General features: G+C 41.3%; 1 protein-coding gene and 1 long non-coding RNA gene across 5 annotated transcripts; one reads left to right on the forward strand and one right to left on the reverse strand.

The window, feature by feature from the left end:
• Positions 1–741: 741 nt before the first annotated feature.
• Positions 742–4,301, reverse strand: LOC130460747 (uncharacterized). Its single transcript, XR_008920864.1, has 4 exons — positions 2,858–4,301; positions 2,410–2,472; positions 1,506–1,537; positions 742–980 (listed from the first exon to the last, which is right to left on the reverse strand). It is a non-coding gene; the product is annotated as an uncharacterized lncRNA (long non-coding RNA).
• Positions 2,174–10,798, forward strand: LOC130460746 (uncharacterized). 4 transcript variants are annotated; one of them, XM_056828262.1, is made up of 9 exons: positions 2,174–2,883; positions 7,339–7,623; positions 8,054–8,267; positions 8,341–9,002; positions 9,088–9,237; positions 9,309–9,638; positions 9,712–9,861; positions 9,935–10,033; positions 10,112–10,798. In XM_056828262.1, the coding sequence occupies exons 4-8, from the start codon at positions 8,598–8,600 to the stop codon at positions 9,959–9,961; spliced, it is 1,062 nt and encodes a 353-aa protein (XP_056684240.1). In that variant the 5' UTR covers positions 2,174–2,883; positions 7,339–7,623; positions 8,054–8,267; positions 8,341–8,597; the 3' UTR covers positions 9,962–10,033; positions 10,112–10,798. The 4 variants fall into 4 exon arrangements, with proteins under 4 accessions (XP_056684240.1, XP_056684239.1, XP_056684241.1 ...); XM_056828261.1 differs by having other exon boundaries at positions 8,054–9,002; XM_056828263.1 differs by lacking the exon at positions 7,339–7,623 and having other exon boundaries at positions 8,054–9,002.
• The last annotated feature ends 15,180 nt before the right edge of the window (positions 10,799–25,978 follow it).

The raw sequence follows: 25,978 nt of genomic DNA on the forward strand, positions 1-25,978 counted from the left end.
ATCTTCAAAATCCTTAATCCGCCCCTTCCCCTAATCTACTTTGCAGCACTTGCATTTTTGTCAATCTTCCCATTTTTTAAATTTTAATACGAAGTAATCAAAATTGAAAGCAAATTTATGTCCCCTTTTTTAATTGACAAACAAAATATATTTAATCAACAGAAAAAATAAAATTGGAATTTGATGATGAATAGAAGATGATGATGAAAATGATGGAGAAGAAGAAGACGACGACGACGAATTCCCAGCAAAAGAAAGGGAAAACGGGTGGCTTTTGAAGTTTGAATGAAGGAGTTATATTTTGGCCTGGTTTTTTTTTTAACCTTCAATCAGCCCATTAGACAGACCAATCTAGTGGAGATAATGGTCATCCACGTTTACTACTAAGTACTCCCTCCGTTTCACAAAGATGGTTAAAAAAATTTATTTGATCAGAATCTAAAATTTTCAAAGCTTTCTAGCATGGTTTCTGATGCAAATTCACCATTACAACACTTATTATTAATATTAAGCCTTTGAAGAAATTAGAATTTAGGAGCCTATGCATTCAGATGAATAATAGTTTAGACTATGTTCTTTTTAACTTATTTTGACTACGAGTCAGAAGCACGTGCCTGCACGTGTTGACTCTACATCTATAATTTTTACTACTCCGTACTCCATACAGAACAAAGTGTTTTTACCTCTTCTTCCGGTGTAACCTTCTTAGTTATTTAATAAAACAAAAGTGTATCATTCTCATTTGCAAGTGAAAGAACTTCATATATACTATAATTTTGAACATGTAATGAATATGTTCTTTACGGGGTACTCCGTATTATGTATCTATTATTAATAGGAGGACATTAAAATATACTATGGTAGCTTCTAATACGTATTAGAGAACTCAATCTAGCTTCTTTGGCATTCCAATACATCATCGCGGCAAAGCATGCCCACATTAACAATGAATTAGATAACTTCCTCTTCTTAAGCAAAGCCTGTCAGAATTTACAAAATTAGAAAACTCCAACCATATTAATCTCATCAGTCGATACAATGTCAAAAAAAAATGGTCTCAACTCTCTATAGATCCCTCCTAGATGTGTTTCATACGGAGTACAACACTATCTGAAAATTCCCAAAAATATAAATATAAAAGTACAAAGTATTTCGTATTTCAAGCAAGCCTTAAAACTGCAGTACTGCTAAAATGTACGAGTATTATATTTCTTATTAACCATAAATTCCCAAAAATAAAACAAGGCTTAATAACCTATGTTCTAAAACAAGTCTTTGTTTATGGGCTACTTTGTTGCATTTAAGGACGATATTTACAAAGCTACAACTTTGCAAAACAATGAAATTAGAGTATTAGACCAGCGAGCAAAACAATCTCAAATCAATTGTCACCTTAAAAGTACCAAAAAAACAATCCTAGCAAAACCGAAAAAATTAGCATATAAAAATTTTCAATTTGATCAACATACTATGTTTTTAAAATAAAAATAGAAAGTAGATAGTACCTCGAAGAATGGCACCTCTGTCCACTGTCCACCTGAAATAAACATAAAAAACACACTTTGAACAACTAAAAACTTCAATTAGATTACAAAAACATAAATAACATCAATGATAAATCTAAAAAGAACCAAAATCAAAACTAAAGAAAACAATTTATTATAAGATGTAGACGACAGGTTCTAGATTTTATTGTGCCCAACATACTACATGCTAATGTAATTTTTGATGGACAAATTCAATTGATAAAAAGTTATAAAGCGATGCCCCAAATAATAATAAGATCTCAATCAAATATAACTATGCGATTCTTATGCTTGAAATTGGATTAGTCTCTTCATCCGTCCCGTTTCCTCCGATTTAATCCTCAGATAAGATAAAACTACTGAAAAATGAATTTACCAAACCAACACTACAAGAAATCCGGACTTTACCTACCAAAAATTACCGACAGCTCTAATATTGGTAGGTAATATACAAATTACCGACTTCTTCATTTACAGTTGGAAATTACCGACCGAAAAAATTGACAGTCGGAAATTACCGACCGAGAAAATTATGTACCGACCCTATAGCAGTAGGTAATTCTTTTTTCAACTTTTAGAATACGACTGATCCTCCTAGTATAAAAAAGAAAACCCTACATTCTCTTGTTCTCTCCGCTCCCACTCCATCCTCTCACATCACATTCTTTCTTCTCTTGTTCTCTCCGCCTCCCACTATTTTCTCTCACCTCATCTCCCTCTCGTTCTTTGGCCTCTTTCACTTTCTCATCTCCACTTAATCTCTTCCCCTCATATGTTCTTTACTTAATACTCGTGTTTTTCTTCTTGAATAAGCAACAAGGTATTCAAACCAACATAATACATATTGAAAACAAAGACAAGCAAGCAAGGACAGGTTACTCACCATCGCAACTCCCAGTTATGAAGAAATCAGCACAAGGAACTGCGACTCGGCCGATGTATATAACTACATGCTCAAACAAAAACACTCACAATGTAATTCTCCCGGCCACCAAATAAACCACTACCTACTTCTGACCATCAAATTAAATAACAATCGTCCATCCAAAATTCAGGCAACATAACCCAATTCACATAATTTTTTTAACCAATTAGTATACTTTGCACATTAAATTACATGGAAATACACTTGGGAAAAAATAATAAATTTACACCACAACCATCTTTCCTCAGCAAAAATACCCATTTTAATTGAATTCTAAACCATCCCAAAATCCCAATATTCCAACCAAAAAAAGCCTGAAACCCAATCAGTTATTCTTTAAAAAAAAAAAAAAGGGAAGAACAAAAACCCTAAAACCAAAAATAGGAGAGAGAAAGAGACGAATTACATATTGGCTCAGGGGAGAGAATCGAGGTGAGCTTGCTCTTCTTCTCCTTCTCCCTTTTTTTTTTTTTTTTTTTTTTTTCCTGCTACTCCTTTATCTAGTACTGCTTATTCACCATCGATGAGATCAATAATATGGGCATCTGCCATTTCTCGATTTCCCAGTATCAACATCAATTTGAAACTCCGCGATTAGTCTATAGACTATAGAGTTCTCCAAATTCATCTCTCGGATCCGGTCCATCTGAATTTCTGCAAAAAATCACCGCTGAAGAAAATGGAATCACAAAGAAAACAAAACAAATAACAGACAGTAATTGAACAAAGAAGAGAGGGATGGGGAAAGGAGGGATTGATAGCTGATAGTTCTGCTTTTGATCTCTGTTAAAGAAGAACAATCTATTTTGCCCGTGCAACGCACAAGAACATCATATGAATTGTTTGAAAAACTTAAACAGTTCGTAATACAAACTTTAGATGAGGTATTACAAAATAATTTTTGTTTATGCTACGACAAATATTTGATTAGCGTAAATAGAATCATTTTATGTCTATTAATATTTCTTTGCATTAAGCTACAATTATTATAAAATTACTTCAAACAAAATTTGAGGGTTTCTAAACCTCAAGTGACTTGTGTCCACATAAACACAAGTGATCCAAATACAATCATCTTGAGTACCAACACATAATATGTCAGTACCAAAATGCAAAATTGCTTAGAAATACCACCAATATAAGTCATATGTGTTATTATTGGTATTCACATAATTTGTATTGGTACTAACATATTCTGTATTGGTACTCCAAATTCTGTATTGGTACTCACTTGTGTCCAATATGGACACAAGTCACTTGTAACAAAGACTTCCTCACAAAATTTTGGGGAAACAATAAACGACAATGGTATAATTTTGAAGGATAAGGTAACGTACAACATAATTTCTCTAAAATAGCAAAGAAAAATATTTAACAATGAACATAATAAAAACACATGAGAAAATTTGAGATTATACCATAGAAAAGAGGAACATACATAAAATAAAAACATATTACCTTTGAAAATTGTACGATGAATTGGTACGGGGTAATATAGTTTGTTGTGTAAATGATATCACGAATAATGTTTGGTAGTAAAATTTATTTATAAGGGGCTCGGAAGATGAGGAGTTGATGGTTAATTGGGAAAAGATGTTTAGTTTTCTTGTACTCTTATTATTTTTGTAAGTTAAGAATTTAAAAAGACTATTAAGTAATAACGTATCGGTACTAATATAAAATATTATTTTTATTGGCATAAAACATTAGTTGATTCATCACAATTTATGTTAGTTTATTGATTAGTGATTATACCTAAATTTTTATTATGAGTGTCTTTTGAGTTGTTTATGTTTTGGAAGTATTGAATTAGCATTAAAATGAGACAAACAAAAAAGAAAAGGAAAAATAAAAAAAATGAAAAAATGTAAGATAATGGAGAAGGTGACACATGTCAGTAATGTAACTATGGTTTGAGTTTTTAAATACTAGGTATAGATGGGATTGCGGCGATTGCCTTCTTTTTGCAGAGTTAGCTAGTAGCCACGTGGAAGACATGTGCCTTTCAAACCACAAACAAATTGATTTGTAATTAGTTTTCAAGAGGAGGGGTATTTTTGGAATAAAAATTACAACAAAAAAAGAAGTTTGTTCGGCTTTTTTAGATAAGAAGATACCAGACAAACTAAGTTTGGGGGGAATTTTTTTTATTTAAAACACTTCCACACGTAAATAAGTTTACACTATTATAGTCCCGTGCCAATGCACGAGAATTCTATAAAACTAGAAAATAAATAAAATAGTACATTAGATCTAAAACTCTTACTTTGTACATTATTATGGTAGTAACACAAATAGGAGGTAGTTATGAGATTAATAAATCAGGATATATCTATGTCGGTCTCTCTATACCTACTTTTTTTTTTATTAAACTGATTAAATATACATCACATGCAGAATTAAAATATGACATTTGCTATTGTAGGGGTTTTTTTTTGTTTTTTTTTTTCCGTTTCCTACAAGGGGGGTTGGCACGCGGCGGTTCGTTTAGAGAACCGTTGAATTGTTTTTGCACCTCGAAGGAGTCGCCACCAAACTTTATTTTAGGTCCCGTTTGGGAAGACCGCAAAATGACTCCATTTTGGATAAGGCCTTGAATCCTTGAAACGGATGGGTGAGATCCGGGCTCGGGAACGAAAATGCTTATTCGGCGAGCTTTAGAAATATTCAAGTACGTTGACACAACATTGTTTCGAAAATACACCCTAGATTAGACTATGTGGGTTTGAATTTAGAGCAAATAGAATTTCTAATTATATGGTGGTCACTTTGCTTTAAAGATTAATTTAAGGAACCTAAGGCCGGTTTGTCCAAGAAATTATCTTTGTTAAGCGTGATGTAACCTTTGTAGTTTGTTGTATTTAGCATGTTGGTGATGAAAGCAATAAAGAAAATAAAGCAACATCACAATACTAAATAAAATGCGGAATTAGTAAATACTAGACCCCCCTAGAAATGGACTAGGGAGTAGATCCACATTGCTTAGAAATAGACTAGGCAAGTAAAGGTGCGGAATTGAAAGTGCGGAATTGAAATTGCGGAATTGAAAGTGCATAATTGAAATTGCGGAATTGAAAGTGCGGTATTGAAAGTGCGATATTGAAATTGCGATATTGAAATGGCATAATTGAAAGTGCGATATTGAAATTGCGATATGAAATTGCATAATTGAAACTTGTACTTGGGCACATGAGATTCGAACGCCACATGCTCCTTAAAAATAAGTGTGCCCGACACGAATTCAAAGCCAAAAATCTCAACTTGGGAGAGGTTGCTCAACCCAAATGTCCTAGATTTTGCATATTGAACTTGAAATTGAAAACTTGAATATTGAAAGGTTTGAACTTGAAAAGATTGAAACTTGAACTTGAAATGATTGAAATTTGAAAACTTGAACTTGTATATTGAAAAATGGAGTTTTGAATCTCAAAAGATTAAACCTTTAAATGCTAAAAGGTGTCATCTTTGATTACTCCATGCTTGAAGGTGATTCTAGTTCAAAGAGATGAATGCAAGCAACTTTGAACATCCTTGAATCTTGAAAGTTTGTATTTTGTATTTTGAAAAGGTTTGTATTTTTGAAAAACGTGTATGATTGTTGCAAGTGGTGTTTTTTTATGGCAAAAAACACCAACTTGCTAATCATTTAAAATCAAAATGGCATGATTGATTGAAATGGGATTCGGATTTACCTAGTTAGGTTTAGGCACGAGCTCCCAATTGCTTTTGAATTTAGGAATTTTGTATGTGTTTTTGAGGAGTTTTTGAGTTTGTATTGTGAGGAGTAATGTCGAAATTACGACGTTGTATGTGTTTTCCTCCCCCTTTTTTCGATGGAAATGAGGGGTATTTATAGGAGGGAATGGTGCAAAATGCCAGCACACGCCAGCGCATGGCGCCAGGCCAGCGCTGCGCGCTGCTGACGTGGCTTGAATGCCGCCAAAGCAAGGACGGAGAATCGTCCTTGTTTCGTCTTGTAGCGTTGTACCTGTTGTACGAATAGTACTAGGTTTGGCGTTTTGTATTTGCTTGGAGGTTAAGGCATCGTTTAGCGTCTAAAAACAAGCCTTTCTCGGGTTTTTGAATTCCGGTTTTACGGGACGGGGCCCGGCATGCTCGATTTTGTGGGTCGGCGCCCGAATTGAGTGGAAAAGGCCTAGTAAAACCAATGGGATGGTCTACTAATTGATATTGTACTTGGATTTTGAAATTGGATTTTGGAAGTTGTATTTTGTACCGAGTTCCGGGAGGGGAACGTCCTCGGGGATTGGATTTTGGACCTTAAATTTTGGAGATGTTCTTAGCAATTGGGATTTCCACCTGGAGTTACTCCAATTACCTAGCAAGGATAATGGTATCGTCATCATCCCAAAGGGGAGACACAAATTAGGTGTCTACAGAAGCCCCCACTTTAACTGAGCGTTCGGTTAGGAAAGCGCAAGTCAAAGTATTTCGAAAGGGACGGAGAATGTTCAAGATGTTCTGCAATCAAGACAATTCTTTGTACGCCGGTAGCTGCATAAAACAGGCGTTAGAAAAGGGATAGAGTCTACCTCGGTGCGGTTGGTGATGACTCCGGTTTGTACTTGTATTTTTCTGCCTTCAGTTCAGGATGGAGCTTGGAATTGAAAATTTTGAACCTCGAACTCGAGTTTTGAACTTTGGATCTTGAAATTGAATCTTGAATTTTTGAACTTGAACACCCGGAGTTAATCCGTTGGGATGTGCTTTGCTGGGGATAAGAGCTTTTTATTGGCCCTTAAAATTTTTGAATTTCGACTGACTTTCCCGGAGCTTGGGTCCGTTGGGAGTTGTACACCTGAGTCGTTGTATTTTTTTGGACTTTGCATTCTTGAAATATTCATCTGTTTGTACTTGGAGATACAGGTGTATACCCGTATTTTCGATGGATGGTTCGATGCGACGTTTGATGCTTGGTGCGGAAGACCGTAGCAGCAAAGGACGTGCAATCAACACGGGAGACCGCGCGCGCTGCAGATTCGCGCATGCAGCAGGTCAGCGCAGCGCGCTGGGGCGGTGCCTGGCGCGGGGCTGAGCTATAAAAGCTCCCCTTGCCGTGCCATTTTTGAGGCACATATTCTTGATTTCTTGCTTCTTTTCTCTCAAAGGTCGATTAGCTTCTCCCCTTGGTCTTGTTCTTGCCTTGTCCATGTAAGTATTTCATGTTTTGCTTATGAAATAACTCTAGGATTGCATGTAGTTTTGATTTTCTCGTACCTTTAAATGATGCTCGTATGCTTAAGCTCCTTGAATCTTGTAGAAAACTGTTTGATAGCCACTTGAACTTGAACTGTTGGAACTTGTACTTTTGATTTTTTTTTTGAACTTGTATCTGCTTCGGCATGGATAGCCTAGGCGTTGATGTACAATTTGTATACCTGCTTCGGCGTGGGTAGCCTAGGCGTTGGTGTAGAACTTGAATACCTGCTTCGGCGTGGATAGCCTAGGCGTTGGTGTAGAACTTGTATCTTGAATTAAAGGTCCACTGGGGATTTTGTTTTGCATCGTTTGACCTTGTGTGGGCCAGTATAGGATAGCCCCCAGTTTAGAATTTTGACACTTTGTATGCTGCTTGATTTAGTATGCCTCGTCACACTCGGAGAAAGCTCGCTGAATCATCTGTGGTTCGAGCTGCTGAGGAAGACGCTTCGGATGACGAAGGGGCTGCAATAAATGCGCCAGGTGGGGGTATGGTTCCCTGAGATGCGTCTGCTTTCCCTGGTGTTGGTTGGACCCCTTCCGACCTGGTGTTTTGGCCGGATTGGCACTTGTCTCAGCGGCCTCGCGCTCGCATGGTGAGTCTTGTACTGTGTTTTGAATTTGTACTTTGTAGTTGTATAGGTCTTGAGCTAACTCATTCACCTGTAGGCCGATGGAAAGCCGTTCCGTACTTACTGGTCCTTGGTGGAGGTTCAGAGGGCCTTTAAAGCTCTTCGTGCTGACGCAGAGGCTATGGAGATTTGGTCGCAGATGGGCCTGGCCGATTTCTGGCGCACCATGGGAGGTTCCCCGAGGAGAACGAGGATTAAAACCGTTTGTGGGCTTTGTTAGAGCGGTGGTGGGATACCACCAACACTTTCCACATAGCATGGGGAGAGATCACTGTTACCCCTCTTGAGTTTGCTATGATTACAGGTCTTCCTTTTTCTGAGAGGAATGTGACCTTTGATTCTGAGCTGACGTGGCGCTCGGCCATTGCCAGGGACTTGCTCGGCCCTGTTGTTGATTTGTCAAAGGACGACTTCCACGCTTCTGTGACGGTGCTTGTGGATGCTATCTGTGGTGAGGGTGTGTCCGTGGAGCAGAGGGTTAGGCTCTTCCTCCTTGTCTTGGTTAGCAGAGTGGTTGCCCCGAGTAGGAAAAATCGGGTGCATATTAGCTTCTTGTCCGCTCTGAGGGACTTGAGAGCTGTCTCGAGTTATAACTGGGGTGGTTTGGCATATAGCCACCTCTTGTATGAAATGGGGCGGGCCTCCCGGACTGCACTGGGGAGTGACCCGAGCATGGCTGCTCTGTGGAGCGTGCTGGAGGTATTCGAGACTCCTTGTACTTTGTACTTTGTATTTGTATGATTGTATCTTGAACTTGACTGATGTTTTGTTTGTTCCATGAAAGATTTGGATCTATGAGCACTTTCCGACTTTGGCGCCGGAGCGTACTAGAGATGCGGCTTACCCGTATGCTGCCTCTTGGATAGGAGCGGTGCGCGTGGGTGCGTCCCTGACGGCTTCTCGCAGAGCTTGGAGAGTTTTACCTGCTGATAGGGTAATGTTCTTGTACTGTTTTGCTCTCTTGTATTTGTATTTGTACTGTTGCCTGAGCTGTTGGTTTCGCAGGTGGTATGGCGTCCTTTTGCCAACGCGGTTGTACCTACCTCAGCTGCTCGTGCCCATTTCCTGTATGCGTGGCGGGTTTTGCTTCCAGGGGTGTACCGCCATATGTGGTATCTAAGGGAGCGGGTGTCCCTTCAACGTCATCCGGGGGATAGGCTTGTCCCCAAGGATCCACCGGAGTCCACGCTGGCTCTAGATGAAGATCTTGCCCGGCTCTACGCGGAGGCTAGGGGCGATGCGGTTTTCCGCTCTTGGAGGGAGTTTGTGCACAAGAAGGGTAGCTATGATGACTTCTTGAGGAGGTTGGCTCCACCAGTACGCTTCGTACTGCCGGTGAGCTTTGGACCTTGTATCTTGTATTCTTGTATTCTTTGTATTCTTGTATTGATTGCATGATTGTATGTAGGAGGAGGAGGTTGATCCTGAGGATACTCCTCATGCTGATAGGATCCTCCGCTATGAGAACTCGGACGGGGAAGAGGCGGTGGAGACCATCCCTTGGTCTTCTTCTCCGCACCGGAAATCATATGATGCTGTACCTGAGCATTACGCCCCTGTAAGTACTGCTGCATCTCTTTGAACTGTGTGTAATCTTGTATTTGGAAATTGATCTTGGATTTTGTATGCAGGCGCCTCGGGTGAGAGTGCGTCGCTAGATGCTCTTGCTTGATTCTTGGAAGAGGCAGTGTGCGAAACTGACCCGGAAGCTTGCTGGCCAGAACAGAGAGGTGCCTTTCTTGATCTTGAAGCTTGTATTATGGAAATTCGAGGTTGGATATTGATTTTTGAACTTGTATGTTGTATAGGAACGCCATCGAGACCGTGGAGGTTCCTTTGAAAGAGAGCCCCAGGTGGAGACGTCCTTGAGGCAGGAAGGACCGAGTTTGGAGCTGGGACAGGGGTCCGGTGCTAGTGCTCATCAGTGGCATTCTGATGCTGAGCGGGGAGCTTCCCTTTTTGCACATGTTGATCCCACCAGACATTCATTTGGGGGTGTTGGCAGTTCGAGGCCCTTTGTTCCTCCTCCCGGTTGCTACTTCGGAGGGAGTGGTCCTCAGCCTTGGGGTGCCGATTCATGGGCTTACTGGTCGGAGATGGATAGGATGCGCTAGGCTCAGATGTTCGGGCCATACCAGTACATGGCGATGCCGCCGCCTTATCAATATTCTTCTCCTCAGCAGGGAGTCCATCCCTCTCCCGGCACACTTCGTATCTCGGAGCAGGATCCTAGTACCCCTGGGACGGAGTTGGATCAAGAGCTGGAGCGTCTTAGGGACAAGGCGCCTGTGATTGAGTTCGCTGTAGATGATGATTCAGACTGACCCTGCATGGTAGCGAGTTCCAGCTTGCCTGGGTTGATTTTGTATAGGCTGGGTTGTTTTGTATGGATTGAAAACTTGAAATTTTTTGTATGGTTGTATTGGCTTTGAACTTGAATCGGCTTGAAATTTTTTGAAGATTGGGATTTGTATGTTTGAATATTTGGAATTGTATGCGTTGTGTGTGCCTTGAAATTTTGTAGCTATATGCATGCATGATAATTTTGCGAAAAATTTTGAAAAAATTTTCCCATTTTTTTTCGGGTGTATATACCCACTATAAGCCCCCACTTTGACTGAGGTTTTTTGGTTAGGAAAAGCGCAAGTCAAAGTATATTCAACTCTTGCTTATGCACATGCAGACTCGACTTAGGATGCCGATCTAGGACTAGAATGCTTGAATTTTGAATAAAATTGACCCGACATCTGCTCGAAGCGTTGATCCGGACTGATTGAAATTGCGCGGCTTGCGGCTTTGGAATCTTGAATAACGAAGGTTGTACTCTGCTGTCCGAAACACTAAAGAGTGTGTACTTGGAGTCATAAGAGAGGACGGTGGCCTCGTCCTTTGATGCAGGCTCCCTGCGCTCAGCGCGGGCTTGGCGCCTGGCGCCTGTGAGCTGTCGTGCAAGCCAAATCTTGTATAAATATGGAGCATTTGTGATCATTTCTTGTATCAACCCTTCCCTGCTATCATTGCATATTTCTTCCTCACGAAGAGAAAATATGGCTGTGTCTTTTGAAAATGCCTTGAACTCGTGGCTTGGTTCGCTAGGCAAGTTGGAGAAGAGGGAGCTTGATGGCATGCATCTTGGGGTGCCCGTCTCTTTCCGGTTTGTAAAATTGGATTTGCACTTCATTCTTGCTGCTCTGGAGGCTTGGGACCCGAATCATCATGTCTTCCGCTTTGGAAATAATGAGGTATGTCCTCTCCCTGAGGAATTTAGTGCCATATTGGGGTGGCCCATGATGCTGGAGCCATGCATGCCTTGTGTTGAAGAACACTTTTTCTTTAGCTTTGAAAGGTATATGGACCTGAAGCCCCCACTTTTGAGTGCTGTTGTATATGGCAGAGGGGTGGATTTGTCCCTTTTTGTCACCTACTTTGCTGGGCTTGATGTTCCCAAAGTTTTCCACTTGAGAGCCTTGAGTTTTTGTATATTTGCTCGCTTCCTCTTTTCGAAGCAGGGGTTTGGCAATGGCGATGCCTCCCTAATTGAGATTATAGAACAGTTTGCTAATGGTCGGGACCCAATGCCGCTCGTGGTTGGCGAAACAATGATGGGCCTTGATATGCTGAATTCGGACCCCTCTTCATTGCCGTCGGGAAGTCCGGTATTACTCCAAGTAAGGATCTGGAACCTTCTTTGTATTGTTGAACTTGTACTTGTATTTGAATCTTGAATGTTGAATTTTGAAATGTGTTTCTTGTATACTCCCCAAGGTTTGGCTTATGGAGAGGCTCATGCTGGTGGCACTACCGGAGAACATGGAGAGCTATAATAGGAAAGGGTTCACTGTGCGGCCCCTGGTGTATGGCCGGCTTTCATTGGATGAGTGGAGATGCGCACTCTCTGGGATTGAATCTTGTATAAGGTGGGTAGTTCCTTGGTGGGGAATTGCTGCTATGAGACATGCCCCTGGTTCTACTACTTTGAGGGCGCCAAGCCTCACAATGCTGGTCTTCTACTCGCCTGCTTGAGTGATGAGACAATATGGCTTGAAACAGGAGATCCCGGACCGTACTGAAGAGAACCCGAAACCTGTTGTGCTGAATGCCAGTCGACTTGAAGTTTGGAGGCGGTATTGGGTTGCCAAACCATTCTTGAGTATTCAGTTCCCACCTGAGTCAGTTACTCTGTCTACGGGGTATATTGTATGGATGAGAGGCCTAAGCCAGAGGGACATTTCTTTCCCAGGACCAGCTAGAGTCCGAGGTTCTAGAGCTAAACGTCCTGCATCAACTGACTATGAGGAAGGTGACGGGAGTGTGGCCCATCCCGTGCTTGACCTGTAATACCTCCTATTTTTATAATATTTATAAATATATTTTATTATATTTATAAAGCATTTTACGATTTATTATCGTTTAAATAATATTTAAACGCATTACATTTAATGTATTTTAATTAATTAGAATATTTATTATTTTAATTAATTACGAAACGAATTTAATTCTTGAGTCGGGAAATTAAATGAGTTGTAAATGATTTTTAAAGCTTCGGGTTTTAAATAAAAAGTCCAATTCGTTTTATTAATCGAGCCCAATCCAAACAGTTTAATTTAAATCCTAAGCTAGCACAATTCATTTAATTCCTAAGCCCAACTCAAATATCCTAAGCCTAGCCCATCAAGGGATTAGGGAGCCTATAAATAGACACCCCCATCATTAAATGAGCCCCTAAAATTCATAAACCCTATTTTTGCCTTGCTTGCCCAACACTCCTCTCCCTCTCTTCTCTCGTCCGCACGCACGCAAACCGTGCTCGTGCTCTCGCGTGCTCGACCTCACGCCCGCGCGCTGCCATGTGCCTTCGAGTGTGTCGCGCCCCGCGCTGCACTCCCTCTCGTCCTCGCTCGCTCCCTCTTCGCGCGCGCCCAACGCCCACACCCCCTTCCTCTCTTTGCTGCGTCGTTGTTGTTGTGTTGTGTGGCTGTCGCTGCTGCTCTCCCTCACTCGCCCAGCCTCACACCCACACTCCCTCACTCTCTTCGTCCGCGCCCAGCGCGCTGCTCCCCTCTCTCCCAGCCCGCGCGCGGCCCCTGCTGCCCGCTCCTCTTCGTCGCTGCACACACGCACACGGTTGGTACGTTGTGTGTTGTCATTGTTGCTTGTTCGTTCGTTATTCAATTCTTTTCGCCCAATCACATTAAATTCGTGGTTGTTCCGTGCTATAGGCCGGATTGGTATAATTCTCTTCTTCCTTACCTATTCTATTTAAATTCCGTATTTTAAATTATTATATTAATATTGTTTTGAGTAATTAAAATGCTGGGAACCGGTTATGAATACCGTGGTTTGAGGATTTGTGTGTTGTGATTCATTAGGCTTGTTTTAATTATCAAATGATGAATTTTAAGATTTGGTTATTTAATAAAGCATTGATTTTTATGATATTAAACTAGTTTTATTGGAATTTTCATGTTAGGGTTTTAACCTAGACCTAATGAGTCAATTGATTAGCATAATTAGGTGGTGATTTTAATTATGATAATCAATTATATTTTCAGATTTGAATAAAGGTTTAAAGTGTCGATTTTTATTGATTTTAAAGGCGGAAAAAGTATGTTTTCGTACTAGGGATTGATTTTGCAAATTGAGACGATTTTATTATTGAAAAACGATTGAATTCTAAAGTCTAAAGGAGGTTTTAATTTTTATAAAGTTGCTGGAAATTTAATGAACATGGAAATAATTTAAGTTTCATTATTTTGATGATAGGAGGTGATTTCTAGTTGAGTGCTCGTTATTGCAAAGTGGCCCCTACGCTTAGGTATTCAAGGTACGTACAAGTCTAGGGCGACCACACCTTTTGTCAATGACATTACATGATTGTTGATGATGTGAATTACATTATGTGGAATCATGTTTATTTTGGTGAACGAGCATGTGATTTGTGATGTTGGATTTATTGGATTAATTGTTGAATAAGCATGTTGAAATTATTATGAGTATGGATTTCATTGTCAATCATGTTGTTCAATATTTATGCATGTATGGTTTATTTCACAGGCAAGGGATGGATTATTTATTTGTATGCTATTGTACGGGATGTCTAGCATACTTTGAGCCATTTATTTGTACCTCGTTGTACTATTTACTTTACCACATGTGAAGGGTTAGCTCACGTAAGCCACCGCACATGTAGGGTTTAGTTGGGAATATTATGTATGAAATGAATTAGGATTTGTTGTGCAAGGGCACAACCCTCATGTTAATGTGCATGATGTGGAGTCTCACTTTGGTGAGGGGGAACATGGTAGTAATATCACAAGTGTCTTGCTTGGTTGATCACAAGTCTTAAAGCATTAAAATAAGATTGTTTTGGTTGTTGTTTATTAATTGTATGTATGCATGTTGTCGAGTCTTGAGTTCACCTTTATTAAAATATTAATAAACGTAAAGTGCAACCGGAACAAGCTTCAAAACTCTTGGAACGTATATACCTTGAGTATGAACAATGGGGGGGAGTCTTGCCGGAAATCTCGTACTCCTACTAATGATACAAGACGTTGTTTTATTTATATTATGCGCAGGAATTCCGTCGGTATGGCCCGATTTTATTATTATTATTATTATTATTATATTTGGTGTATGGTTGGCTCCCATCACCTTTTCCCTTTGTGGATTATTCTTTTGTCCCGTTCGAAGCTTATTCTAATTAAATTGTGAGTCAAGAGTCGAGTCAAGAGTCGAGTCTTGTGTCTCATGATTGTTTGTTAAGTATTATATGGCTTTTGCATGTTGATTAGTACTTAGTGAGTGATGCATGTTTTAGTTTCATTTACTCTATGCTTGTAAGTACTCAGCTTTTGCTGACTACGTGCTTTGTGTGTTTCTGGTCATGGCCTTTGCCTTAATGACCCTATGATGATCCATCATTTGCACTTGCATTGTTGGGGAGTAGAATAATATAGCAGGTTGGTAGATCAAGTACGATCGAAATCATGTGGCTTGGGATGATTGAGAGAGTTGCATGATTTCGTTCTTTGAAACTATTTTATTTAATATTTTAATTATGTTTGAAATGTTTGAATTATTTATACTTCGGGTTTTGGGCCATTATGGTTCCAAATTGTAGAAGGCCTCAATATTTCATAAATTATGGTTTTTAAAAGTTAGTTGACATTTAATTCCGCTGCGTAATTCTGGTAATAGCCTTAACCGTTATCACGGTGGCGGTAATGCTTTAGTAATTCCTTTATTTTGAGTTGGAAAATGGTTTTATAAAAGCAAGGAATTATTAGGGTGTTACATGACCGTTCGGAATCCAAAGGAGGTTCGTCGTCCTCCCGTCTTGGAAGGCTTGCAAGTTCCTTCTCCCGCCGCTTGGGCAAGGGGAAGATTGATGATGGATTGCGGGAGGAGCCAGGGGATAGTACTCAAGGTGCCAAGACTCGAGAGCATAGTCGCCCGACCCTAGATCTTTGTAGGCTAAATGTGTTTGGAATGAATTTTGTTTGGAATGTGTTTGTAATGTGTTTGGAAGATGTGATTAGAAGATGTGTTTAGGAAGTGAAAAGGCTTTTGAACTTTGCTTCACTTGATCCTGACTTTGTATTTGAATTAGCTTTGAAGGCATTAGGGCCCAAATAAAGAGTTATTGTGTTAAATTCCGCTTGAACATGCTTTGCTTTGAATTGGCACATTTGGAATAACAACGATTGAATTTTGAAATTTGAGTTTTGATTTGATTTGATTTTTAGGATGCCCTTAATTGAGGAAACTTTGAATTTTTTTGTATTAAAGTGGCCGGGCCTCGGAATGAGGTTGCCTACGTGTCCCGTTAGGGAATCAGGCCGGACGTAGTTCTGCCTACCTTACAGGAACTGAATTTGGATTCTTGAATTTGAACATGGAACTTAGACATATAACTTTTTGAGTTGATCGAGGTTGGTCAGAGATCTGAATTCTGTTCCGTCGATGTCTGTTAGTTCGACTGCTCCCCCGGAGAGGATCTTCTTGACGATGTATGGGCCTGCCCAGCTGGGTTTGAATTTTCCCCTTGGGTCCATGATGCTTTTGCGAAGGGCTTTCAGGACAAGCTCGCCTTCATTGATGTTTCGGGTTCTAACCCTTTTGTTGAAATGTCTGGCCACTCGGCGCTGATAGACTTGTACATGGTGAGCGGCTTGAAGCCGACGCTCATCGAGCATGACTAGCTCGTCATACCTTGCTTGTACCCATGCAGCTTCTGGGATTTTGCTTTCTAGGACTATCCTTAGAGAAGGTATCTTCAGTTCGATAGGTTGTACTGCCTCCATTCCATAGACCAATGAGAACGGAGTTGCATCTGTTGAAGTGCGAATTGAAGTTCGATTTGAAGTTCGATATCCCCACAATGCGAAGTGCAGCTTTTGGGGCCAGTCCTTGTAATTGGTAGTTATTTTCATGATAATGGTTTTGACATTCTTGTTGGCCGCTTCGACTTCCCCATTGGTTTGTGGGCGATAAGGCGAAGAGCGATGATGTTGAATCTTGTACTCGGTGAATAGATCTTCACACTCTCCTTGAAAATGGGTTCCCTGGTCACAGATGAACTGTGAGGAACGCCATATCTTCATATGATGTTTTCTTGTGTGAACTGGGCCACTTGCTTAGTACCCAATACTTTGAATGATCTGGCCTCGACCCATTTGGTGAAGTAGTCGATAGCAACCAGTATGAACTCATGGCCCCCGGTTCCTGTTGGGGTGACTTTGCCAATGACGTCGATACCCCAGGCTGAGACTGGCCACGGTGATGATTGAGAGTATAGCAATGATGGAGGAATGTGCTTCAGATTCGCACACTTTAGGCATGTGGGACATTTCTTGACAAAGAAGTAGCAATCTCGTTCGAGGGTAGTCCAGTAGTATCATGCCCTGACGATCTTGAGAGCTAGCATTTTCCCATTCATGTGGGTGCCACAGACTCCTGCATGTATGTTGTCCATGACTCTTTGAGCTTTGTGCTTTTCAACACATCGGAGGTTAGGACCGTTAAGGGACCTTTTGTATAGAATGCCGCCTTCTATGACGAAATTGGCTGATTGTAGTCGCAGAGCCCTTCGATTCTTGCTTGAAAAGTGTGGGGGATACTCTGAATTTTGTAGATACCTTTGAATGTCTGTAAACCAAGGTTCTTCTTCGTCTTGCTCGACGTTGTCAATAGCATGGACATATGCTGCTTCTTGACGCGTTTCAATTGTAAGTGGCATTTCAGCCATGCCGCTTGGAATGTTGATCGTTGAGGCCACTTTTTCCAGTGCATCGGCGAATTGATTCTCCTCTCTTGGGAGGTATGTATAGCGGAGCTCTTCTATTTGTTCGGACAACTGCTCAAGGTAAGACTGGTATGGAGCCAGGCTCTCGCTCCTTACTTTCCATTTGCCGGAAATTTGATTGATGATTAGGGAGGAATCCCCGTACACTCGAAGTTTTTGGACGCCTAGGGCTAAGGCGGCTTCCAGGCCCATGATGCATGCTTCATATTCTGCCGCATTGTTTGTGACGTTGAATTGCAGTTTTGCTGATATAGGAATGTGTGTGCCGTCTGGGGCTACTAGAATTACTCCAACACCACATCCGTTCTGATTGGAGGCACCGTCAAAATGCATTGACCAACTGTCATCACTGGTCATTAAGATTTGCTCGTCGAGTAAGTCGTAATATTCCTCTTCTGCCTGGACAGGACAGTCGGCTAGGAAATCTGAGACTGCTGAACCCTTGATAGATTTCTGTGGAATGTATTTGAGGTCGAATTCTGCTAGCATGACCAACCATCTGGACAAACGTCCGTTGAGTGCTGGTTTCTCGAATAGATATTTGAGAGGATCGGCTTTGCTGATCACATGTATTGTATGGGAGAGCAAGTAGTGCCGCAGTTTCTTTGTGGCCCAAACCAAGGCGATGCTGAGTTTCTCGAGCTGAGTGTATTTGGTCTCGTACTCGATCAGGTTTTTGCTTATGTAGTATACGGCGTTCTCCTTGCCTTCAATTTCTTGAGCAAGCATAGCCCCCACTGCTGAATCTGTTGTTGTGAGGTAGAGCCTGAGGGGAATCCCTGGCATTGCTGGCTTTAGTACTGGTGGGATGGAAAGGTAGCTTTTGATTGTATCGAATGCATGCTGACAGTCGTCATCCCACACCTTGGGCTCGCTTTTTCGGAGCTTTCGAAATACCAGCTCACAGATCATTGTGAGTCTTGAAATGAACCTGCTGATATATTGTAGTCTGCCGAGAAAACCCCGAATTTCCTTTTCGTTCGTTGGTGGTTGCATCTCGAGAATTGCTTTGATTTTTGATTGATCAGCCTCTATGCCCCGAGAGCTGATAACATATCCGAGTAACTTGCCTGACGTTATCCCGAATGCACATTTTTGAGGATTGAGCCTCATATTGTATTGCCTGAGCCTGTTGAAAAACTTTCGAAGTACTGAGGTATGCTCGTGCCGTTCTTTGGATTTGACAATTATGTCGTCGACATATACCTCAATTTCCCTCTGAATCATATCGCTCATGATAGCTGTTGCTGTTCTTTGATAAGTTGCTCCTGCGTTCTTTAGTCCGAACGGCATAACTGTATAGCAATATGTACCCCACTGAGTGATGAAGGTTGTTTTCTCCATGTCCTCCTCTGCCATGGGAATCTGATTGTAGCCTGCGTACCCGTCCATAAAAGAGAGTAAGGCATGATTTGCGGTGTTGTCGACCAAGATGTCGATCCGAGGCAATGGAAAACCGTCTTTAGGGCTGGCCCTGTTAAGATCCCTGTAGTCCACACACATTCGTACTTTTCCGTCTTTCTTTGGAACTGGGACGACATTTACGATCCATTCTGGATATTTTGCTTCTCGAATAAACCCGGCCTCTAGCTGCTTGGAGACCTCTTCTTGAATTTTGAGGGAAACATCCGGTTTCATGCGACGGAGCTTCTACTTGATGAGCTTTGACCCTGGAATAAGGGGAATTGTATGCTGACCGATGCTTGGATCAACCCCTGGAATATCATGATAGGACCATGCGAAGACGTCTACATACTCTGACAGTAGCTTGATAAGATCGTCCCGCTCTGCTGGAGAAAGAGTTAAACCAATCTGAACTAGTTTTGAATCACTGTTGTTAGAAAGGTTGATTTTTTCTGTTTCCTCAATTACAGGCGTCCTGTTTTCATGATTTTCGATAGCTTTTAGAATTTCAAGGTCAGTTTCTTGTGAAGCAAAGTTGTGTGGATTAGGATTTGATTTTGAATTAGGACTCGAAGAGTAAGTAGAAAGTGAAGTGTTATTGAAATCAGCAATCATTACATGGACTGTTTTGACTTGTAGCTCGACCTTTAGAGGCACTTGATTGATGCAAGACTCTAGTTCTAGACACTTAGACTCATTGCTAGACTCAGATCCAGACTCATCCTCCGACTCGGACTCGCTAATCATAGATCCTTCGCCCACAGTAATCTTGAACATTTTGCCATTTGGAGCTGTTATCTTGAGAGACTTTCTCCAGCCATTGACCATCTTCTCACTCGGAGTAATCAGCTTAGATGGGTCGAAGTCTTCGATTTGAGTGATCATTTGAACCATGGTGTCTTCGGAAATGGTTGGGGTTATCTCCTGGCCAAACAATAGACCGAAAGCTGATGAATCAAGGCATTCAGGGGAGGCCTTATCTTGTATTGGAGGAGCATCCTCTAGAAAGTGACAGTCTTGAAAGATCTCGAATCCGGGGTAGAGAACCCCCTTTGAAGAGTCATAGAATGGTTCTGGGAAGTCAAAGTATAAGTTATCCTCTCCTTCTTTCACGAATTGTCCATTGAGTGTGAGTTGATGAGGAGGTATTTTGAATTGATCTTTGCCAGCTCGACGGGCCTTTAGCTTAGCCTTTTGCTGCTTGTCATCGAACTTAGTTGGCTTGTATCCCAGACCGCAACAGTTAGTCTGTCCTTGGCTTGGAAGGGAGATTCGGTGGATGGTGGCAGAGTAGTGCCCAGGAAACGCCCACGCTTGATCATCATGCGTTTTGCCATGGGATTGATTCGGGATTCGATGGCTCCAACTTCAGCACTGAATCCCCAGAGGTCTTCGTCCTTGTCATCATGTTTGATTAATATCAGAGCCTTGTCGGCTATCTTGGTCCTTGGATGAGACGCGTGCAGGGTAATGACATTTCCTTGGACCTCCATCCGGACTTTCTGGTGAAGTGAAGATGGCACTGCTTTGAGGTCATGAATCCAAGGTCTTCCCAGTAGGAGATTGAAACTTGCTTTGATGTTGAGCACTTGGAAGCTTACTTTCCGCTCGATCGGCCCTGTGCGGAGTAGTAGGGTGAGAGTTCCCATTGCTTCCCGGCGAGTGTTGTCATAGGCACGAACACCTTGGGAGGAACTAGAAAAGTCACTAGGGGTGAAACCCAAATTTTCAGCAGTGCGGAGAGGACACACATTGATAGCTGATCCATTGTCCACCAGAGTCATGGGGATGATCTTGTCTTTGTATTCAACAGTCAGATAGAGAGCTTTGTGATGGCCCGCCCCCTCAGGTGGGAGGTCTTCATTAGTAAAGGTGATCCCTTCTTCCAGATTCGTAAGTAACCCGACTAGCTCGTCAGGAGTGACTTCTGGGGTGACGTTCAACTTGACCAGAGCATTTATAAGAGCAGTGCGGTGCTCCACAGAGGAAGCCATGAGTTGCCAGATATTAACCTCTGCCTTAGTGCGCTTTAATTGCTTGATTAGAGGGTTCTCCTCGGTGGGTAGAGGAACATCTGTTGCCGGTGCCGTTCTGTTGGCTGGCTCTTGAATTCGACCAGACCTAGTCATGACTTGAACACTGTTTTTTGCCTTAGGGTCCAAATACCAGTTGGCGCTTACAATTTCTCTGCATTCATCATCAGAGATGTTTTCGATAGGAGGGTCCTGATATGTGTCTTCATCGTCGCTGGCCCAAATCCCACAAATGTCTCCTTGAGGTAACCCCGATTCTGAGTCTTCACTTGGCTGCACAAGGGGTGGCACTGACCCTTAGCCATGAAATATTTCCTCTACCTCGAATGGGCCCACAGCATGGAAAAGGGTTTCTTGATTGTCTTCGAGAGCCCTTATGCGAGCCTCAGCTTCCTCAACACGTTCATAGAGCTCTGCTACAGCTGCTGCTAGTGAAGTCATCTTGAATAGGATCTTGAGAAGAGGAGTCTGAGTACCTATTTTGGACATGATTTTGAACTTTAGAACTTGAACTTCCCGACACATGATATGATATATGCATGCAATGAATGAGACCTAGATTTGACTCTAAGTGCCACTCCGAAGATTCGGGATTTTGGATTTTGTACTTGTATTCGGGATTTGCAACCCGTTGGAAATGTTTGAGAGGAGCCTTCATTCTTTTGTGAAAGTTGACTCTTAGTACTAGAATTTGGGAAATCGAAAAGGAATATTTTGACCTATTGGAAATTGAACTTATTTGAAGGGGATTTCAACCCGCTCTAGGATTTGGAAATTTGTACTAGGAAATTGAATTTTAAAGGGAATTTCGACCCATTGGACTTGGAATATTTGAAGGGAATTTCGACCCGATTGAAAGAGAACTGGTTTTGTATTATTTAAAAGGGAATTTCAACCCGTCAATATTTTAGGGGAGTTTCAACCCATTGGACTTGGAATATTTGAAGGGAATTTCAACCCAATTGAAAGGGGATTGATTTTGTAGTATTTAAAGGGAATTTCAACCCGTCAATATTTTAGGGGAGTTTCAACCCATTGGAAGATTGGAATATTTGAAGGGAATTTCAACCCAATTGAAAGGGGATTGATTTTGTATTATTTAAAAGGGAATTTCAACCCGTCAATATTTTAGGGGAGTTTCAACCCATTGGAAGATTGGCAAGGGGTTTGTATTATTTCAGGGGACTTTCAACTAGTGGGAAAGTTGAGTCTATTTCAGGGGATTTTTAACCCGATGTGAAACTTGTATTATTTCAGGGGATTTTCAACCCATTGGAAGTATTTTGACTTTTGTATTGGGAAGGCAAGGATTTTTTGTAGCTTGAAGATGAGCTTGAACTTTGAATTTGACTTGAAGTTTGAATTTTGAAATGGGAGGAGATGCACTTTCGTATATAGAATATGAGGCTTTGTGTTTGGAAAATCCGGCATTGTGCTGCCGTTGGATTTGAAACATTGAATTTGGGAACTTGAAAGTCCGGCATTATGCCGCCGTGGACTTGGAATCTTGAAGTACAGGACTTGAGGTTTGAAGGTTTGGAATTTTTGAACTTCGAACTTGAGGAAAGTCGGCGTTATGACGGTGTGAATTTGGAACTTAAAACTTTGAGTATAGGACTTGAAGTTCGAAAGGTTGAACATGGAACTTGAGGTTTGATTTGAAAAGTCGGCATTACGCCGGCAATGAGTTTGGATATTTGAACTTGAGGTTTTGAGATTGGAGTTAGCAACTTGAGTTTGAGGTTTGAAGACTTGATTGTTTGAAATAGGGAATCCGGCATGACGCCGTTGGATTTGATCTTGAAATTTGACTAGAGAATCCGACATTATGAAGCCGTTGGATTTGGGTTTTGAATTGAAACTTTGAAACTCGAAACTTGAACTAGAAAATCCGGCATTATGACGCCGTTGGTTTTGGGTTTTGAATTTTGAACTTGAAATTTTGACTAGAGAATCCAGCATTATGGTGCCGTTGGATTTGGATTTGACTTGAAACTTGAAACTCGAAATTTGAACTAGAAAATCCGGCATTATGACGCCGTTGGATTTGGACTTGACAATTGAGGTTTTGGACTAGAAAATTGGGTTTTGAATGGGAAGCTTGAAATTTGGAATTGAAGACCCGACATTATGACGCCGTTGGATTGAATTTTGAACTTGAAATTTGGAACTCGAAATGGAAAATCCGGCACTATGACGCCATTGGATTGAATTTGAATTCGAAATTTAGAATTTGGTACTCGAAAATCCGGCATTATGACGCCGTTGGATTGATTTTGAATTTGTAGCTTGGAATTTGGACTTGAAAATCCGGCATTATGACGCCGTTGGATTGATTTTGAATTTGTAGCTTGGAATTTGGACTTGAAAATCCGGCATTATGACGCCGTTGGATTGATTTGTGCGTGAGGCGTGTTTGAGGGTTTTGAATCGAACGGAGTGGCACCCTAAAGACCCTAAAAATCGGCGATTTAGATGCATGAGGTTGAATGATGCTCCTAGGGGTTTGGTTTCCTAGTTGGAGACTAATTGGTTTTGGCAAGCTAGAACTCGAGGTTAGCCATTCACGCGTGCAAAGACGCCCACACAATGCATAAGTAGCACGTTGTCACACTAATCATGAATATGAATGCGACATGCAAAGTTCTCAACCTAAGGTCGGTCTAAGTTTTGTATGATGCAAGTTGTCGGCTTTGGGTGTCAAAAGGTACTCGGCTAAGAGACGGATCCGGCGACATGCTTGCACATCCGTCTAAGGAAGTGTGTGTCGGCAGACGGCCTCCATACTTGACATCAGGAATGTCAAGTAAATGCCAAGTTTCGGTAGGTGCGGAAATGGTCACACACTTTGGTCGGGAACCGTATGGAGAGTCACCATTTCGTTGCCCCCGGGGCTAGCCCGAATGTAGAACACATCCGTTTGGGCAAAGGTAGAAATTCATTTTGCCCCAATATGGTTTTCGAAAAATGCATGAAATGCCTAGAAATTGAAATTGAAATCGTACTTGAATTTGTATTTGTAAAGCTTGTTTTTCGGCACTCGTTCACGAGGTTTGGGAGCGTCCTTCCAGATGCAAAAACAGACTAACTCCCAACAAGAAAAGTTGAGCAAAAGTGGGCGACAAGCCACTGTGAGCCACTGTCCTGGATGCAGGAAGTGGCGTTGGGCGCAGGGGCTGTGCCTGGCGCCAATGCTGGCATCCAGTACTTCGGCAGATCAGTGGCCGGTTGCTCGAAATCTGCTCTCATTTTCGAAATTGAAATTAGAAAAGTCCCCAGTGGAGTCAACAGAATTGTAGGGGGTTTTTTTCGTTTTTTTTTTCCCATTTCCTACAAGGGGGGTTGGCACGCGGCGGTTCGTTTAGAGAACCGTTGAATTGTTTTTGCACCTCGAAGGAGTCGCCACCAAACTTTATTTTAGGTCCCGTTTGGGAAGATCGCAAAATGACTCTATTTTTGGATAAGGCCTTGAATCCTTGAAACGGATGGGTGAGATCCGGGCTCGGGAACGAAAATGCTTATTCGGCGAGCTTTAGAAATATTCAAGTACGTTGACACAACATTGTTTCGAAAATACACCCTAGATTAGACTATGTGGGTTTGAATTTAGAGCAAATAGAATTTCTAATTGTATGGTGGTCACTTTGCTTTAAAGATTAATTTAAGGAACCTAAGGCCGGTTTGTCCAAGAAATTATCTTTGTTAAGCGTGATGTAACCTTTGTAGTTTGTTGTATTTAGCATGTTGGTGATGAAAGCAATAAAGCAAATAAAGAAACATCACAATACTAAATAAAATGCGGAATTAGTAAATACAAGACCCCCTAGAAATGGACTAGGGAGTAGGTCCACATTGCCTAGAAATGGACTAGGCAAGTAAAGGTGCGCAATTGAAAGTGCGGAATTGAAATTGCGGAATTGAAAGTGCATAATTGAAATTGCGGAATTGAAAGTGCGGTATCGAAAGTGCGACATTGAAATTGCGATATTGAAATGGCATAATTGAAAGTGCGATATTGAAATTGCGATATTGAAATTGCATAATTGAAACTTGTACTTGGGCACATGAGATTCGAACGCCAAGCGGCTCCTTAAAAATAAGTGCGCCCGACATGAATTCAAAGCCAAAAATCTCAACTTGGGAGAGGTTGCTCAACCCAAATGTCCTAGATTTTGCATATTGAACTTGAAATTGAAAGCTTGAATATTGAAAGGTTTGAACTTGAAAAGATTGAAACTTGAACTTGAAATGATTGAAATTTGAAAACTTGAACTTGTATATTGAAAAATGGAGTTTTGAATCTCAAAAGATTAAACCTTTAAATGCTAAAAGGTGTCATCTTTGATTACTCCATGCTTGAAGGTGATTCTAGTTCAAAGAGATGAATGCAAGCAACTTTGAACATCCTTGAATCTTGAAAGTTTGTATTTTGTATTTTGAAAAGGTTTGTATTTTTGAAAAACGTGTATGATTGTTGCAAGTGGTGTTTTTTTATGGAAAAAAACACCAACTTGCTAATCATTTGAAATCAAAATGGCATGATTGATTGAAATGGGATTCGGATTTACCTAGTTAGGTTTAGGCACGAGGTCCCAATTGCTTTTGAATTTTGTATGTGTTTTTGAGGAGTTTTTGAGTTTGTATTGTGAGGAGTAATGTCGAAATTACGACGTTGTATGTGTTGTCCTCCCCCTTTTTTCGATGGAAATGAGGGGTATTTATAGGAGGGAATGGTGCAAAACGCCAGCACACGCCAGCGCCTGGCGCCAGGCCAGCGCTGCGCGCTGCTGACGTGGCTTGAATGCCGCCAAAGCAAGGACGGGGAATCCTCCTTGTTTCGTCTTGTAGCGTTGTACCTGTTGTACGAATAGTACTAGGTTTGGAGTTTTGTATTTTCTTGGAGGTTAAGGCATCGTTTAGCGTCTAAAAAC

Source organism: Spinacia oleracea, chromosome 5, assembly GCF_020520425.1.
Source record: "Spinacia oleracea cultivar Varoflay chromosome 5, BTI_SOV_V1, whole genome shotgun sequence".
In the NCBI taxonomy this organism is placed as follows: Eukaryota; Viridiplantae; Streptophyta; class Magnoliopsida; order Caryophyllales; family Amaranthaceae; genus Spinacia; species Spinacia oleracea.